The 15,637-nt window shown below is 58.8% G+C and overlaps 4 protein-coding genes across 8 annotated transcripts; 1 reads left to right on the top strand and 3 right to left on the bottom strand.

Moving 5' to 3' along the window:
* The first annotated feature begins 15 nt into the window (after positions 1 to 15).
* On the top strand, positions 16 to 2,849 carry Jmjd8 (jumonji domain containing 8). Of its 3 annotated transcripts, XM_028854558.2 has the most exons (9): positions 16 to 279; positions 355 to 453; positions 596 to 644; positions 719 to 815; positions 901 to 969; positions 1,058 to 1,177; positions 1,251 to 1,318; positions 1,406 to 1,540; positions 1,611 to 2,849. In XM_028854558.2, exons 1-9 carry the CDS (start codon positions 122 to 124, stop codon positions 1,689 to 1,691), a joined length of 876 nt encoding a protein of 291 aa, XP_028710391.1. In that variant the 5' UTR covers positions 16 to 121; the 3' UTR covers positions 1,692 to 2,849. The 3 variants fall into 3 exon arrangements, with proteins under 3 accessions (XP_028710391.1, XP_037057274.1, XP_037057275.1); XM_037201379.1 differs by having other exon boundaries at positions 1,406 to 2,051; XM_037201380.1 differs by lacking the exon at positions 901 to 969 and having other exon boundaries at positions 1,406 to 2,051.
* Stub1 (STIP1 homology and U-box containing protein 1) lies at positions 1,735 to 4,030 on the bottom strand. The gene is made up of 7 exons (XM_028854557.2): positions 3,806 to 4,030; positions 3,152 to 3,350; positions 2,902 to 3,067; positions 2,631 to 2,718; positions 2,389 to 2,445; positions 2,191 to 2,307; positions 1,735 to 2,114 (listed from the first exon to the last, which is right to left on the bottom strand). Exons 1-7 carry the CDS (start codon positions 3,962 to 3,964, stop codon positions 1,989 to 1,991), a joined length of 912 nt encoding a protein of 303 aa, XP_028710390.1. The 5' UTR covers positions 3,965 to 4,030; the 3' UTR covers positions 1,735 to 1,988.
* Positions 4,031 to 5,582: 1,552 nt separating this feature from the next.
* Positions 5,583 to 9,977, bottom strand: Rhbdl1 (rhomboid like 1). 3 transcript variants are annotated; one of them, XM_028854554.2, is made up of 8 exons: positions 8,135 to 9,977; positions 7,522 to 7,695; positions 7,091 to 7,315; positions 6,867 to 7,015; positions 6,594 to 6,706; positions 6,403 to 6,503; positions 6,263 to 6,323; positions 5,583 to 6,182 (listed from the first exon to the last, which is right to left on the bottom strand). In XM_028854554.2, the coding sequence occupies exons 1-8, from the start codon at positions 8,498 to 8,500 to the stop codon at positions 5,911 to 5,913; spliced, it is 1,461 nt and encodes a 486-aa protein (XP_028710387.2). In that variant the 5' UTR covers positions 8,501 to 9,977; the 3' UTR covers positions 5,583 to 5,910. The 3 variants fall into 3 exon arrangements, with proteins under 3 accessions (XP_028710387.2, XP_028710388.2, XP_028710389.2); XM_028854555.2 differs by having other exon boundaries at positions 7,534 to 7,695; XM_028854556.2 differs by lacking the exon at positions 7,522 to 7,695.
* Positions 9,978 to 10,062: 85 nt separating this feature from the next.
* Positions 10,063 to 15,524, bottom strand: Rhot2 (ras homolog family member T2). Its single transcript, XM_028854552.2, has 19 exons — positions 15,427 to 15,524; positions 15,284 to 15,342; positions 15,116 to 15,197; positions 14,973 to 15,016; positions 14,154 to 14,207; positions 13,731 to 13,783; positions 13,545 to 13,653; positions 13,345 to 13,446; positions 13,103 to 13,201; positions 12,897 to 13,005; positions 12,700 to 12,820; positions 12,302 to 12,386; positions 12,088 to 12,230; positions 11,878 to 11,978; positions 11,672 to 11,802; positions 11,475 to 11,555; positions 11,205 to 11,327; positions 10,907 to 11,109; positions 10,063 to 10,696 (listed from the first exon to the last, which is right to left on the bottom strand). Exons 1-19 carry the CDS (start codon positions 15,461 to 15,463, stop codon positions 10,570 to 10,572), a joined length of 1,863 nt encoding a protein of 620 aa, XP_028710385.1. The 5' UTR covers positions 15,464 to 15,524; the 3' UTR covers positions 10,063 to 10,569.
* Positions 15,525 to 15,637: the final 113 nt, after the last annotated feature.

The following is a 15,637-nucleotide window of genomic DNA, read 5'->3' as shown; positions in this document are numbered from 1 at the left end:
ACACAGTGTTCACTCCGCCTTGAGGAAATGATTGAAGGGGGATGGTGTGTGTGAAGGAGGCTTCCAGGGCCCGGGCTGGCTGCTGCTTGCCGATAGCTACGGCAGTCAGGGCGGTGGGCCAATGGCTCGTGGTTACGCAAGTGTCGACGGAATTCCCAGCGTGCTGCGCGCCTACACCCGCATGTTCATGGCGGCGGCTAGATGGCCGGGGCCGCTTTTTGTCTTTGTACTATGGACGATGGTGACTGTGGTCCTGCCTGGCTCTGGCGAAGGGGGATGGTGAGCGGCAGAGAATGTGCGGGATGGGGCCTCAACTCAGCCCTGGCAGGTCGCGCTAACCTGTTGCCCCCGCAGGCAGCAAAGCCGGCTGGGGACTGTAGCAGCAGTGACGGAGGAAGAGCGTTGCACTGTGGAGCGCCGAGCACACCTCACATACTCCGAATTCATGCAGCAGTATGTGCCCCTGCCCCCAGTTTCAGCATTATTCTAGGCATACCCGCAAGCATGATCTTTTGGCTGCGGAGGCTTTACCTTCGCTGCCCGGTGCACAGGAGAGGCCCCTGCAGGGCTCAACTCGCTGCCCTTCCTCCCCTAGCTACGCCTTCCTCAAGCCGGTCATATTACAGGGACTCACAGACAACTCGGTGAGTATTTGTACCCATGTGGGCAACTAATCCTGATTGACCAGTTGCTCAGTTCTTTTATCCTCCAATCCTAGAGGTTCAGGGCCTTGTGCTCTCGGGAAAACCTGCTGGCCTCGTTTGGGGACAACGTTGTTCGCCTAAGTACAGCCAACACCTACTCCTACCAGAAAGGTGAGCTATCTACACCCTTCAAGGCCTGCCTGCTTGCCAGCATCCCAAAGGCAAGACTGACCAGTCCTGCCTGCCCCTCCCCTAGTGGACCTGCCCTTCCAGGAATATGTGGAGCAGCTGCTGCACCCCCAGGACCCCACATCCCTAGGCAATGGTGAGCCAGACCTGGACAGCTTTGGGGATGGGACACTTGGCAGTGCACTACAGCCAGGACTCTTGCCTCTCACCCTCTCTGCTGGCAGACACCCTGTACTTTTTTGGAGACAACAATTTTACTGAGTGGGCGCCACTATTCCAGCATTACTCTCCACCTCCGTTTCGTCTACTGGGAACCAGCCTTGCTTACAGCTTTGGAATTGCAGGTGGGTGCGTCTTCAAAACACATTTGGGGAAACCCATCCAGACTTTGTTCATCATTCACAACTGACCCCACAGGAGCTGGATCTGGGGTACCCTTCCACTGGCATGGCCCTGGTTTCTCAGAGGTGATTTATGGTCGGAAGGTCAGTACAAAGGTACAAGAGTAGGAGCTGAAGTTTGGGATCCGTAGTCCATGGCACACAAGAGTAACTTTACACTCCTTCCTCCAGCGCTGGTTCCTCTACCCTCCTGAGAAGACACCAGAGTTCCACCCGAACAAGACCACACTGGCCTGGCTACAGGAAATATACCCATCCCTAGCCCCTTCAGCTCGGCCCCTGGAATGTACCATCCGGGCTGGTGAAGTCAGTGGCTGGCAGGTGGGGGTTGGGCTGACCCAAAAAGCTCCGACCAATCTCTGTGCTTTTCTTCCAGGTGCTGTATTTCCCTGACCGGTGGTGGCATGCCACACTCAATCTGGACACCAGTGTCTTCATTTCCACCTTCCTTGGCTAGCCAAACAGGCAACTGGCAAGCCCACTGCACCAGCACATGCCAATGTAGTGCTCACAGACTTTATTACAGGACAGTGGCGGCAGCAGCAGCAACCTCAGCCCACCCTTACCCGCTTTCCAGCCCAGAAGGGGGACAGGGGAGGCTCATGGTCCAGCAAGGGGTATGCCGAGTAGGGAGCAGTTCAGAACCCATCAGCAGGACTGATGGGACAGGCCCAGGGACACAAACTATATACAGGGGCTGGAGCTTCTGCCTCCAGACCCTCCTGGGCCAGAGTGCCAGGCAGGACATGGGGCCTTAGTAGTCCTCTACCCAGCCGTTCTCAGAGATGAATGCATCAATGACTTCCTTCATGGCCAAGTTGGGTATGAGCTGTTCCTGGGTCAGAGGGCTCCGGGTCACAGGGTCAAAGTGGCCCACACGCTGCAACAACAGAGTCAGAGTGTTCAACCGCCTAAGTATACCTCGGATCCTCGTCCTGAGGCCCATGGACCCTTACCTGCAGGTGCTCCTCAATGTCCTTCCGGTCATAAGTGATACCACTGGGTGTGATGCAGGGCTCCCGCATCAGCTCAAAGCTGATCTTGCCACACAAGTAGTCCGGGATATCTCGCTTCTATAGCACAATGGGAAAAATGTCTGCAACTGGAAGGGTCACCTCAGCAGTACCTGCCCATGGGCTTCAAAGAAGACTCACCTTTCTTTTCTCATCCACCTGAGAGAAGAGCTCATCCATGTCTGCCATGTATTTATCCTGTAGAGTTGAGTGCCATGTGTGGGCAACTCATATCTCCTCCACACAGACACACACACCTTATGTCCACCAGGGCACTCATGTCATGCATGGGCCAACAGATCCACCATAGGCTGGGGCACTTTTCATGCCACACACAAAACCACACACACAACGACCCACATGTGGACTAGGGGCACCCTCACGTGCTTGGCCTCAATGCAGGCCTGCTGGGCCCGGACATGGCCATCATCCTCATCACCCTCGTGGTTCCTCTGACACTCTTCCAGTTCCCTGAGAGTTAACCAGAAGCTAGTCAGTGATGGTTCTGACCAGAAAATGCCAGAGCCCTCCCCATTTCAGGCCTCTTGCCCCCTGGGCTTCCCCTGTTCCAGTGTTCTTTCAATAAATTCTTGTGCTGGTGACTCAGTGTCAACCCAAGGAAGTAGCATGGAAGGAGGGGGGGAGGAGACCCACCTCTCTCGTTCAGCAGCAATGAGCCTGGTGAGATAAGAATGCAGCTCACTCTCCTGGTGAATGCGCCGTTCCTCGATACTGTTCCAACGCTTCTTCTTAGCAATGCGAAGGGCACTAGGGATATCATCCCCAAAGTTGAGTCGCTGCTCCTTGGCCAAACTATAGGCTGGGGGAGTGGACACTTTTTAAGTTACACTCGTCAACAACGCTGGCCCCAAGGTGCCCACAACCTGGCATCTTGTCAGCCCACCTCGCTGCAGATTGGCAATGGCCTCATCATAACTCTCCATCTCTAGCTGGCACTGCCCCAGGAAGAAGTGCGCCTTCACAGACTGCCCATCCAGCTCCAGGGCTCTCCGGCAGTCAGCAAGTGCCTGTTCAGGCTGCTGCATCTTCAGATAGCACAGGGCCCGGTTGGTGTAGTACACCGCCACAAGCGGGTTCCGGGTCTAGGGACCAAAGCCAGACAACAGAAAAGACTGTGGGCTCATCTGGATCCTTCTATCCCAGGACACTGACAGCCACCAACGATCAGGGTAATGTGCCAGTTTTGGAGCCCATGACTGAGATCGAGAAACTGGAGGCTTCCGGGTTGCCAGAGCTCTGGGTTCTGGCTGTGTTCTCTTAACTATAACTGCTTTTGTGAACATGACCAAGAACCTCACTCCCAGTTCTGGACTTGGGCGCCTCAAGGGGCAAGGGTTCCTGGTGTCATCCTAAGCCTGTATCAATCAAACATCCCGCCCGCCAGTTCCCAGACAACTATCCCTGGGCTCGGGAACAGTAATCCGGGAGCCAGGGGAACAAGCTAGCTACTGAGTCCTGGCTGCCAGAAAATCGTCCCGGAATCACAGAACTGGGAGGCACATCGGGCCCCGCCCCCGCCCCCGCCCCCCGCACTCACGATGGCGCGGCCGTAGCAGGCCGCCGCCTCCTGGTACTTGCGGCCCACGAAGAGCCGGTTCCCCTGCTCCTTGAGCTCCTGCGCACTCGGGCTCTTATCGGGGCTGCCACCGCCAGTGCCCAGCCGCGCGCCGCCCTCCTTTTCCTCCTTGCCCTTCATGGCGCCGCGCGGCACGGCTTGGGCTCCGCGCCCGGCCACCTAGCTCTCGCAGCCCGCGCAGCGATCAGCTCCGCCCGGTCGGCGATCCGCCACCGGAACTTCCGGCGTGGGGCGGGGCTGGCATGAGGACACGTGAGCAAAGGCGGAGCCTCGCGGCTGCGGAGCCCCTTCACCAAACACTGCGAAGCTCCGGCCGCGCTCTCTACGGGCCCCGCCCCACAGGAGCCAGGACCTATCCTCGCTATTCAGACCTAGGCTCCGCCCCCTCCGCGCTCGGGCCCCGCCCCCCGGCCCACTCCCGGGAAACGTGGCAGCGGCCCTGGAGAAGTGGCTCTCGGGGCCGCGGTCACTGGACCGCTGTCCTTGCCCGCCATGCGGGTGCACGCGGGAGCCCGGGAGCGTCTGGACCGCTGGTAGGACCGCGGAATTGAGGGGACGAGAGGGAGGGAGGCCGGCAGGTCAGACCGTCCTCGCGGGGCTTCCCTGGGAATCGGGAGGAGCTGCCTGCGGCCATTAATGGCTGAGAAGCAAGCACGTGACACGTTGACACGAAAGGCCCTGCAGTGGCTGCTGTAGAGGAAACTGCGGGTGCGCGGCTGGACTCTCCCTTTCTTGCTGTCATGGGGAGGAGCTTCTTCAAGGGCGGAGCCAGCAGGTTTCCTTGGAGAGCGCTTGCACCTAGGGCCCTTTGACCCCGTGCTATGTAGAAGAACCACTCCTAGCCGCTGCTACTGCAGCCGTTGTCCACTGACTCCCCCACCCGCCCCTACCCCACCCCCGCGGCTGGAGGAGCAGATCGCGGCTTTCTGCTGATCTGTGCGTTTCAGGGTCCCTGTCACTGCCTCAGAGTGAGTAGGGAGCATGGCGGGGACTCCGTAGGAGGGTTAGCTCCAAGAAGCTATCCCCAGAACCTCCCTGTCACTCTTTGCCGTGGTCCTGGCGGCAGGAGCTTCTGAGGTGGCAGCTGTCATATACGAAGAGGCGGTGGCTGCGGTGCCTCGCTTGCTGCCGTATACAAACACTGCCTGCTGTTTCTGACCCAGGTGCAAGAGCACGCTGCATTCCTGAGCCAAGGGGAGCCCGCTGCTGGGGCCTGGGAGGTCATGCAAGACCCCATCAAGATTCAGGTGACTAGTTACTTTGGACCCCAGGACCCTTGCAGTCCTCATTAGCGACCGCCATGGGGCTGTATAGACTTTTCCTTTTGTGAAGACACCATTGCAGACTTGGGCTGTGGGGCAGAAGCTATACCCGGACCTGCTGCCTGAACTTCACCCCAGCTGGGCCGCCCGCAAGGACTGTAGGCCTGCCAAGTGAACCTGGCTCTGGTGTGGCCTTGTCTTTGGAAGGGAGGCTGAGAGAACAGGAGACTGGAGACTCTTGGAGCACAATAAATGATTGCTGAACTTGGCCTGACCCAGAAGTCCACAGTCCCTTATCACGGGCCCCACCTCCTATGTGGATTCTGGCCCTGGCCTGGAGAAGTAAAGCCACCACCTCAAGCCAGGTGCAGAGCTTCAAGGGGAAAGGGAGCACAGACCATCCTGGAGGGGGGATGTCCCATACAGTGTGGATGAGGGGGCAGACAAGTCTGCAGAGCCCCAGGACAGCTACCTAGTGCTGTGTAAAATATTTATTCATTCTCCAAAAAGGCTCAGACTGCAAGTCCTGGGGATCGGTGGGGAGGGGGGGGGTCTCCTCTAGAGCCACATTCGAGGACCTCCACCCAGCCCTGGCCCAGTAGCACCCCTCCCCCAGAAAGGCCCGGGAGGGGCAGCCAGGGCTGCGGTAAGACTTGGCCTCAACCCGGTGGACCACAGGGCCCGCCTGCCCCTGTGGGGAAGAGCAGCCCTGAGAGGTCCATCCATAGAGGGCAGACATGCAGGCCCACCTGGCGGCTGACCCACTGCAGGCCAGGCTCTAGCCAGATGGCCCTAAGGAGCAGGTCAAGGTGGAGGGGGAATATCGGCACCCAGCAGGTCATAGGCAAAGACGTTCCAGAAGATGGCGAAAAGCAGGAAGGTGCCATAGGCAAGTAGCACCACCCACCAGCCGCACTGGTCCCTCAGGCGCTCCTCATAGCTTCGAAGGATGGTAAGGCCCATGCTTACACCTACCACTGCACCAGCCAGGTGTGCCATGAAGCTGGGCTGTGGGCCTGAGGCGGGCAGTGGTGGGGAGAAGCGCAGCCACACAGCCCGGCCCACTTCGGAACTCACTGCAGAGGGAGCGACAGGTGGGAGGGGCCCTGCCTGCAGGTGGGGGGCCTCCCAGCGCCCCCCCTGCCCCGTTACTCACTGCACACCAGAGCCAGCACCATCCTCAGCAGCTTGTACGGACACCGCATCCCAGCCCAGTTCTGGTGGGGGCAGGCAGACAGGCTGGGAAGCACATCCCGCGGGCCCCTTCCCGCCTCCCCAGAGGGGCAGCCCCATTACCATGACAACGTTGGCCAGGTGTGCCGAGCACAGGGCATAGACCCCTCCAGAGCCCCCTACGAGAGGGGCACGCATGTCTGTGATCGAGACAGTCAGGGAGCCTGCGGGCAGAGAGAGGTGAAGGCACAGCTGGCCCTCAGCTCACCAGGTGAGGCAGGCCGGGGACCCACTCACCGATGTGCTGGTCTCACCTGCCAGCACACCTGCCAGGTACAGCAGGCTGATGCGAAGCACACCGTGTACCATCTCCAGGGGCACCCCGATCATCAGCTGCAAGAGGGCGTTGAACCCTAGCTGCTCCAGCCTGGTCACAAAGGGGAGGAGTGATCAGAGGTGTGCCTCGCCTACCCCCAGGGTACATCGGGCAGCTGCCACCCCCCCCTGTGCGAGTTAAGCCCTCAGAGTCAATGGGCAGGTGCTGGGGGGTGAGGGGACAGGCCTCTGGAACCCCGAGGCTCACTTACCCAACATGCATGAACATGTAGGTGAGGAAGCGCCAGGCGCGTGCGCGGTGTCCCGGGTGGTACACTAGAGGGCTCTTCATGTATTCGGGGTGGTAGGTCTGGAGCACCCACTTGTTGAGACGTGCTCCGTAGCACAGGAACACGATGATCTGGGGACACTAGTGTTAGGGCTGGTCAAGACTAGGGACTCAGGAGGCCCCGGGGCAGCATGTGGGCAGGCCCACCTGGGCAAGGGTGACAGAGGCCATGAACACAGGGGGTGGGCAGCTACGGTGCCGGTAGAAGTACCAGCGACGATCCACCTCACAGGGCAGGATCTCGTAGGCCACGTATCGCACAAACCGCTTGTAGACCCCCAGGCCTGGCTCATCCAGCAGTCCGTCCCGAGGCAGCGCCCGCTGTCCATTAGCAATGGCCCTCTTGAAGCTGCTGGAACGCTTGCTGCTGATCTGAAGGGAAGAGGGCTCACTGTGGGCGACAGTGCTGTTCCTGTGGAACCCTGCCCTAATTGGCTGCGTGGCGGCTAATAGTTTAAAGCCCTATTTCCACACTGCCCAGGTCCGTAAGCCCTACCCAGTAAGCTGCCTGCCCACCCAGCTCTGCCCAGAATGCTGTGCCTGACCAGGCCTGGGGCCCTCCCCTGCTGCCCACACACCATGGCACTGACCAGGTCCACCAGCTCCTGGTAGCAGACCTGGCCCCGTTCGTTGCTCTGAGCCAGAGCCACCAACATGTCCAACTTGGTGGGGTCCAGGGGCAGCTCATGGCTGTGTACCAGGCCAGCGAAGGTGTCCGCACCGATGAAGCCTGTATTCTCAGGATCCAGCTGCTGTGGTGGGGGAGTAGAGGGTGGGCCAACCCCCAGCCACAGGGCTGAGCCAGGCTGGCCAGGAAGGCTGGACTTTGGTGGCAGTCAGTGCCTGTTTTGCTAGAACCAGCTTGTTCCCAGGCCATGGCAGGGCAAGGTGCCTGGCTTGGCTGCTCTGATACCTCATATTCACCTACCAGTTCTAGAAGGGGGAGGACTAGGGGTGGATCTAGGTCCAAGGACCACCACCCTCCCTCCCCAGCCTTCCGTGGAAACCCAGTGACGCCAGACCTTTCCTGGGGTCGTGAGTCTCAGGCCAAGGTCGTGCAGAGAGGGGAGGCTTCGGAGGTAGCTGCCTGGTAGGGCCTTCTGCGAGCATGGTCCCTCCCCCCCCCCCCCCCCGAGCCCCTCACCGGCTGGAAGGGCGCCAAGGCAGTGCCAGCTCCCACCCACCACGCACCTGCTCCTGGATGAGCTGCAGCAGCGAGCTCCTGTCCATAGAGCCGGGCCGAGGGCTGGGGTCGGCCGAGGCCGGGAGGGGCTGCTCTGCGGACCGCTCCGCTCCGCCCCGGCCGGCCCGCTCCGCCTGCTCTGCTTTGCGCGCACCGAGCTCAGACGGCGTCACCGAGATGCCAGCCCTGCGCGCACACGTGCAGAGCACGCGCGTACCCCACACGCGCACGCGCCGACGCGCCGCACATCCTGGGTAGAGCCGTCCCCCACCAAACAGCTCGACCCAGAACCACCGCCTGCGCACAGCTCTTGCACTCATGCTGCAGAAGCCTCTCCCAGGAGGCCGGAGCCGGGAACCTGCGGCACCTAACATCCCTCGTTCGCAGCCTTTCTGGTTTCCGTATTTGGCATGGTTAGCACCTTCTCTAGGAAGCTTTCCCTGACTAAAAAATAGGCCTGTGACCCATCCCCGGAATGTTAAGGTCCATTTGCTCCCCACCACACTCAGACGTTCTCCTGAGCGGGGAGCTGCCTGCAGTACAGTCTCATGATTATCTGCAGTGTCCCAGCAAGGAAGCCCCAGGTCCTGCAAAGCAAGCCCAGACACCAGGTGGTAGGGAACCGCCACTGCTCAGACCAAGACTCACATCCTTCCCCCTACTGTGGCTAAGGCGTGAAGCTCTAACCAAACACTCCTGCGCTGGATTTGAGACAGCAGGGCTCCCAGTGCAAAGGCCCAAAGTCAGACATGGGTGTAGCCAGGCAGATCCATAGCCTTCTGAAGGAAGGTAGGACCGCAGCTTAGATAGAGGGCATTTGTTCCTGAGGACAGAGGTGACAGACCAGTGAGATGTGTAACCATGGCAACCCCTCCAAGTGTCACTCAAAAAAACAATCTGCTGCTGCAGAGATGCAATGGCAATTCCTCTATAGGGGATACAGCTGCCTACTAAAAGCATCCTGTCCATATGCTTAGCGGGACAGAAGGCCAGTAGGCTGGGACACTGGCAGACAGATCCCCATTAGGCAGACATTCTGGAGCAGGGAGTACCTACCTGCCCCAACTTAATGAATGACACACTGGTTATCTAGGTATGTGGGTTCCTGTCTCAAGCGCTCTTGCTGGTAGGCTGTGTTGAAGAATCAACTCTGAGCTCCACTGTTTACCCTCCCCTCAGCTCTACCCCTTACAGTGACAGTCAGGCTACACATACAGCCTAGGTTTTCAACATAGCCAGGCAGGCTGACTGACTGAAGTTTGGAGCGTGTAGCTAAGGAACCACCACCACAGAAGCTACATTCCCAGGGAAGAAATAGGCATGGGCATTGGACCTGTCACGCATACACCAATCCACTGGTGGAGGCTGACTTTCCTGGACAGCAGACCCCAACTGGGTCTTCCACAGCCATTTGTCACTGTGACCAGTGGAAGACCTCAGAATAGGGACTCAGCTGCTAGGCGGCAGTGGTGCATGCCTTTAATCCCAGCACTCAGGAGGCAGAGCCAGGCAGATCTCTATGAGTTCGAGGCCAGCCTGGTCTATAGAGCGAGAGCCAGAACAGGCACTAAAAAAGAATAGGGACCCAGGAACAGAGGGAGACAGGAGGGTCAGGTGACATTTCCAATCCACACATAGAAGTCACATTTAGACTGACTGAAGAAAAGCCATCTTTATGGGGTTGGAGAGACGGCTCAGTGGTTAGGAGCACTGGCTGCTGCTGCAGAGGACCTGGATTTGTTCTCAACATCCACGTGGAAGTTTACAATCATCAGTTAACTCCAGTTCCTGGGGATCTAACACTCTCATCTGGGCTCCATGGGCACCAGACACACACAGTGCACTTATTTATATACATGCAGCCAAAACAAACATATAAAAAATAAGCATTTTTTTTTTTAAAAGAAAGAAAAAGAGCCGTCTTGAGAGACCAATATCCAAGAGATGGAAAAGACAAGTGAAGTTTAATCAGGGAACCCAATTCCACTTGCTCAGCAGCTGGTCCAGTGCGGGTAAAGATAGGTGGGAACTCTGTGACTGTCAGGTCCCTCCTCGATTTGACCACCACCTCTTGTCCCCCCACATGCCTACTGGCCATGTAGAACCAGGAAGCACCCTGAGAACTCCTGGTCCTGGTCCCTGGCTTCTGTACCCACAGCCCAGCCCCTAACACAATACTCCATCTAAGGCCTCACCCCTGCCACCTGGACCCTCAGTCCCAACAGGACAGGGCAAAACACAGCCCTGTTATGGAACAAGAGGTTTCTGAAGCCACGGTTTTAGACAAAGTCCCTGAGCAGGTACCCCACATCAATCCCGGGGACCCTGTAGCCACACAGCCATTACACCACCAAACTGAAAGCCCACATTCCCCTGCTGTGTGGGCCCCACAAGGCACCACAGTGTGCGGTGCCTTGGTCACGAGAGGCTCATCGGTCCTTCATCATCGGCTCTTCACTAGGACCCTGTACAGTGAGAAGCTAAGGACAGCAGCCACCGCAGTCCCAACAGCCACCAGCATTCCCCGAAGCCAAAAGGAGGTGGGGTGCAGCTCTGTGTGCACCAGGTGTCTGTGGAGAGACGGATGTGCAAGGCATGTGCTAAAAGCTCACTGCTGAACACCCGAGTCCCAAGCAGTCAGAGGCCAGGCCCAAGGAGGACACCGCCACAGCTCTCTGAGGCACCGGGGCCGCCCCGCAGCTCTGACGCCTTTGTACCCAGATGACAGACTAAGCCCGGGGACAGCCACCCCACACTAAGGCTGGGTTAGGTATACCCACGGGAAGGTGGCCATGGTAGCAAGTTGGGTAAAGACAGCTGTGCTGGGCTGCGCTGGTCCCAAGCAGGAGAATGAGGCGGGGGCAGGCAGCCGGTGCCTACGGCAGAACTCAGCTGGTGACAGGCCCGGTGAAGCCACACCTTCCGGGAGATCAGCTTTGGAGGAGATGAAGAGGCAGGGGGTCTGCCCGTCCATGTAATGGCGCTGCCAGCAAAGACACATGGGAGAGCTAAGCTTGCTGGTCGAGCTAGCGAGCCTATGGCTAGTAGCCCCTTCCAGGATCCTAGGTCAGGACTTGCCTTGTAGATGGTAGCACAGTGTACAAAGGTCTTGGGGTCACTGCTATCAAACATTAAGCAGGCGACGTCACAGGTGGTGTCCAGAGAGGTGTCCAGCAGGCTATCAGCACTCACTTCACACAGCTGGGACAAACAATAGCCTTAGCGACCTCCCCAAGGCTTGGGTCCCCAAGGGCCACCCTGGGACAGCTCTATTAGGAGGAAGAATGGGAACATGGAGTGTCGCAGGTCCACCCTCTAAGACAGGCTGCTGCACAGCCCCTCACTCACAATCAGGTACTTCTCCTGTCCGCTGACCCGCACTGTATTGATGGTGTGCATGGGGGGCTTCTCAGGGAGTTCCCTGTCTTCCTGTGTGGACGACAGGAAGAAAGAAGCCTTGATTTGCTGGCTCCGGAGTGGCACCCATGGTACCTCTCCTGCCCCTTGAGTTCCCAGGTAGAGGCGGGGACTGCCGCAGGTCTCACCCTCAGGCTGTGGCCCAGGAAGGCTTGTAAGAAGGCCGACTTGCCCACTCCTCGGGCTCCCAACACCTTACACATGAGGACATTGCGCTGTGTCTGCCCTTTCTCCTGGTCTAGCCTCTTCTCACGGGTAACTGTAAAGAGCTCACGTGAGGGGGTTGGCTACTGAGGAGGCGCTGGGCCCAGGGACCAAAAAAGTGGTTACCCACCTGTGATGGCCTGTGCTTGGGAGTCCTGCTCACAGAGGGTGGGGTAGCCCAGGTAGCCAAGGTGTGCAAGGCAGTGCTGGACATCTAGGTAGGTCACCAGGCTGGGGGTAAAGGAAGGCACAGTGCTAGAGAGAGTAAGGCGGGGGGGGGGGGGGGGGGGGGGGGGGGGGGGTAGGCATAGACAGACAGACAGACACAGGCTGTACTTACGTCCACTGGCAAAGATATCCATGCAAGGGCAGCCGGCCAGCCTGAGTGGGGACGGTGTGTGAGAGTTCAGGGCCCCAGGGAGCCCCTGAGAACACGCTGAAGAGATTCTGGAGCTCCGCGGGTGAGAGGGCGCCATCATGGTCCTGCAGGCAGAGGGGCTATGGTGACATGTGTTTGGGGTGTGTCGAGGGGCAGGTGAGGTAGCGGTGCTCACCTGGTCGTGCTTCTCAAACACCCGCTGCACAAACTGGTAGCCACGGTGGTTGAGCTCTGTGCTGCAGCCAGGGGGCACATGGAGCCTGTGGAAATGCCAGAGGCAGTGTAGTACACTTCAACTTTCACAGTGCAGGACCTGCCTGGGCAGTCAGGCACTCCCAACAGAACCCTCTGGTCACATGGTTGGGGCTAGGCAAGGGGAGTGGCTATAAGTGTGTGTTGAGAGGCCAAGCTGGAGTCCCCAGGTCACAAGATCAAGGCGGATCCAATAGGAAGCCAGTGCTGAGCGCCTCCCCCCCCCCCCCCCCGTCCCCGCCGCCCCCCTTCCCAGACCGGCCCAGTGAGCAGGACCCACCCCAAGATATAAGCCCCACTGCCCACCCACTTGCAACTCACGGTGGGCAGAGGTAGTCGGACGTCAGCTCCAGTGAGTCACTGTAACCAAAGCGCCGCAGGATGGTCCATGTGGTCTCATGCCGGCCGCGTTGGATGAAGAGTGTGTTCAGGAAGAGGAAACCTGGGAAAGGGTAGAGGGCTAGCGCTCAGCCCAGCCACTCCCCACACATAAGGGCACAAGATGATGTCTGCCTCACCTTCTAGGGTCAGCCGGTTGTCCTGTACACCACCTGCCACATTCTTGTACACGACCCTCTTCACATCATCTAGGGCCTGTGGGGCCAGGGGATGGCCAAAGCAGGACTTCTGCCTCCGGTAAGAAAGCGCTTCAGATCAGTCAGCTGCCCCCCTCCCGTGATTACTCTCGTATGAGGGCGGCCAGGGTCTTGGGGCAGGACCACACCTGGAAGGCATTGAGCTCCTCATCACTGAGCGCGTGGTCTAGGTCCTGGTCTGAGAGCCTGAAGATGCGTGTGAGAGCCTGGGCGCACGCAGGTCTTAGCTGTGGGAACACAACACCAAGTGGCCCTTTCCCTGTTCACCCCGCCAGGGCTCCCCTGCATTTGCTCTCCTTATTCAACACTCCACACAGAACTTGGGGTCAGTCTTGGGGAAGTAAGTGTGTGGCCCTCACCCACTGCTCACCTGTTTGGTCTCAGGGTCGTAAAGGGGGGCGGTGGGGTGCAGAACAGCCTTCTGGGCATAGTAGAACAGTTCTGAGATATTCCTCAAGTGCTTGGCTGAACACTGGACAAGGGCGAGGACAGAATCAAGGAGGGATCCAAGTCCGATACAGGGAGCTGCTGCAGGGCCTTAACACTGCCCTTCTCAAACTCCCCGCTCACCTCTACACAGGTCTCTATCTCAGGAAACTGGCTCATGATGGGTAGCACAGCCTCCATGGTACTCCCTGGTCGCAGGTCTGACTTATTGCCTACCAGGATGATGGGCAACCTGGGAGAGAGGCCGTGATCACCAGGGATGGGGAGCAGGTGGGGTCTAGTCCCCCTAGCTGTGGCCCTGCTGGTCACCTGGGCCCTGTCGAAGTCCTGCCATTCACCAGGGGGATCCACTTGGTTCGGATCTGAAAGACAAAGTCCAAGTGTGAGGGAAGAATGCACACGTGCTCACAGCCCACGCTCCCCTGCCTGGGGCTGAACAAGCTTTAGGAGTGGAGGAGCGTTGGAAGCCAACCGTGGTCCTGCGCATGAAGCTGGTGGGAGACTGCGGATGACAGCTAGGGACTGGTCGGACCCTAGCAGCTACAATCTCCCCATGCAGGCTGGGGTCCCTAGCTCAGAGGTATGGGGCATCCTGAAAAGCTCAACAGAGAAGAGGCTGGGAATGAGGACTGAGGATCAAGAGCCATTGTGTACTGCCCAGGCCAACGGCCAGCTAAGCCAGGCACTAGCAGCAGGGGCCGAGAATGGACAAGGAGCTCCCCTCTTGCTCACCTTCTCAATGGTGGCTTCTTCAGACACATCGTACACCATACACACCACATTTGCCTAAGGGAAAGAAGGGCACAGGGTGACCAGAGGCTGCCTGCTCACTATAAACTGCACGGCTCACTCCAGCACTGCCCAGGTGCTCCCAGCAGGATGGGCTGGGGCTCTGAAGACTGGGACGCCCACCTTTACCAAACAATCCTCTCCCTGCCAGCCAGCACTCCCTAAGAGACACCAGACTCGGAGCACCATGGCTCTAGAAAGCACATCCTTGCCCTAAGTGCTTATGACAGACCCACCACGTGCAGGGTACAGTCTTGACCAGAATCTCACTTTCTAGTTCAGAACAAGCAGCAAGGATGCTGTGGACAAAAGCTAGGAGGCACAGAGGCTGAAGGACTGCATTCAGGAGCATGGTAACTCCTAATTAAGATGGCACCCACCACAGCCGGGGGAGCCAGGGCAGTAGACTGGAGTACAGAGCCATGGTACTGGGGAAAGAGAATATAGTGTTTAAGGAGAAGCAGTGAAGGACACATGGATCTGCTCCCCTAGACCCTGGGAAGGAGCAAAGGAGAGAGGGCCCTTCTCTCCCTAAGCACTAACGGAGGCACAAGATCGGTCCTGGTTCCCACAAAACTGTGATTCGGGAATGCAAACAACGTTCAGTCCTGAAGGTCACAGCAGAATTATCAGGGTCAAGCACAGCCTGTCTGTCACCTTAATCCAGCTCCACAGAAGAGGAAGCCGATTAAGACTAGGTGGCAGCAAGTTGGGACCGATAAATCGGGCTCAGTACCCATGGGCCCTCAAGATGCACCGCACCTTGTGGATCTCCTCCTGAAGCTCCTCTTCTGTCTGCTCCGCTTCTAGAGGGAAAGAGAACCCGATGCGGAGAGGCTGTTGGGCTCGGTGCAGATCGGCTGAAAGCCCAATACACACCGGCTGGGGGCAGCACTTGGAAATACCTGAGTAATCCACGATGTGGGTGGGCACCTTCTCCGGGGTGACATCGGCGGGGATGGTTATCTCCTCCGCGCGGGCAGGGACCTGCAACAGGTGGGTTGGGATTGACTGCGGAGTCCAGCCGCCCCGAGCCTCGCATCCGCCCCGAGTGTCCAGTCTAGCTGGCGCACCTCTTCGGGAAACTCCTCGCCGACCAGCGACAGGATCAGAGAAGTCTTCCCCACCTGGGCTGCGCATGTAGAGGGAACAGTAGTCAGGAGCACCGTCGAGGTCACGCCGACCCTACCCGTCTGCCCTCGGCCCCAGCGCTTACCCTCGCCTAGCAGCAGGATGCGCACGTCGCGCCGCATGGCTACCGCCCGCAGCAGCACCCCAAGCCCACCCCCACCCCCCGGCCCAAAACGGACCAAACTAGACCCAACCCCAACCCCAACCCTCTCCTTCACCCCGCTCAAGCCCCCACACTTCCTGTCTTCAATCCCGCCCTCATCCAAACTTCCGGTCCCGCCCGCGCAACAGCAGGC

Source organism: Peromyscus leucopus, chromosome 8b (genome assembly GCF_004664715.2).
Source record: "Peromyscus leucopus breed LL Stock chromosome 8b, UCI_PerLeu_2.1, whole genome shotgun sequence".
NCBI classification, from domain to species: Eukaryota; Metazoa; Chordata; class Mammalia; order Rodentia; family Cricetidae; genus Peromyscus; species Peromyscus leucopus.
This window is presented reverse-complemented; position numbering and strand designations above follow the sequence as displayed.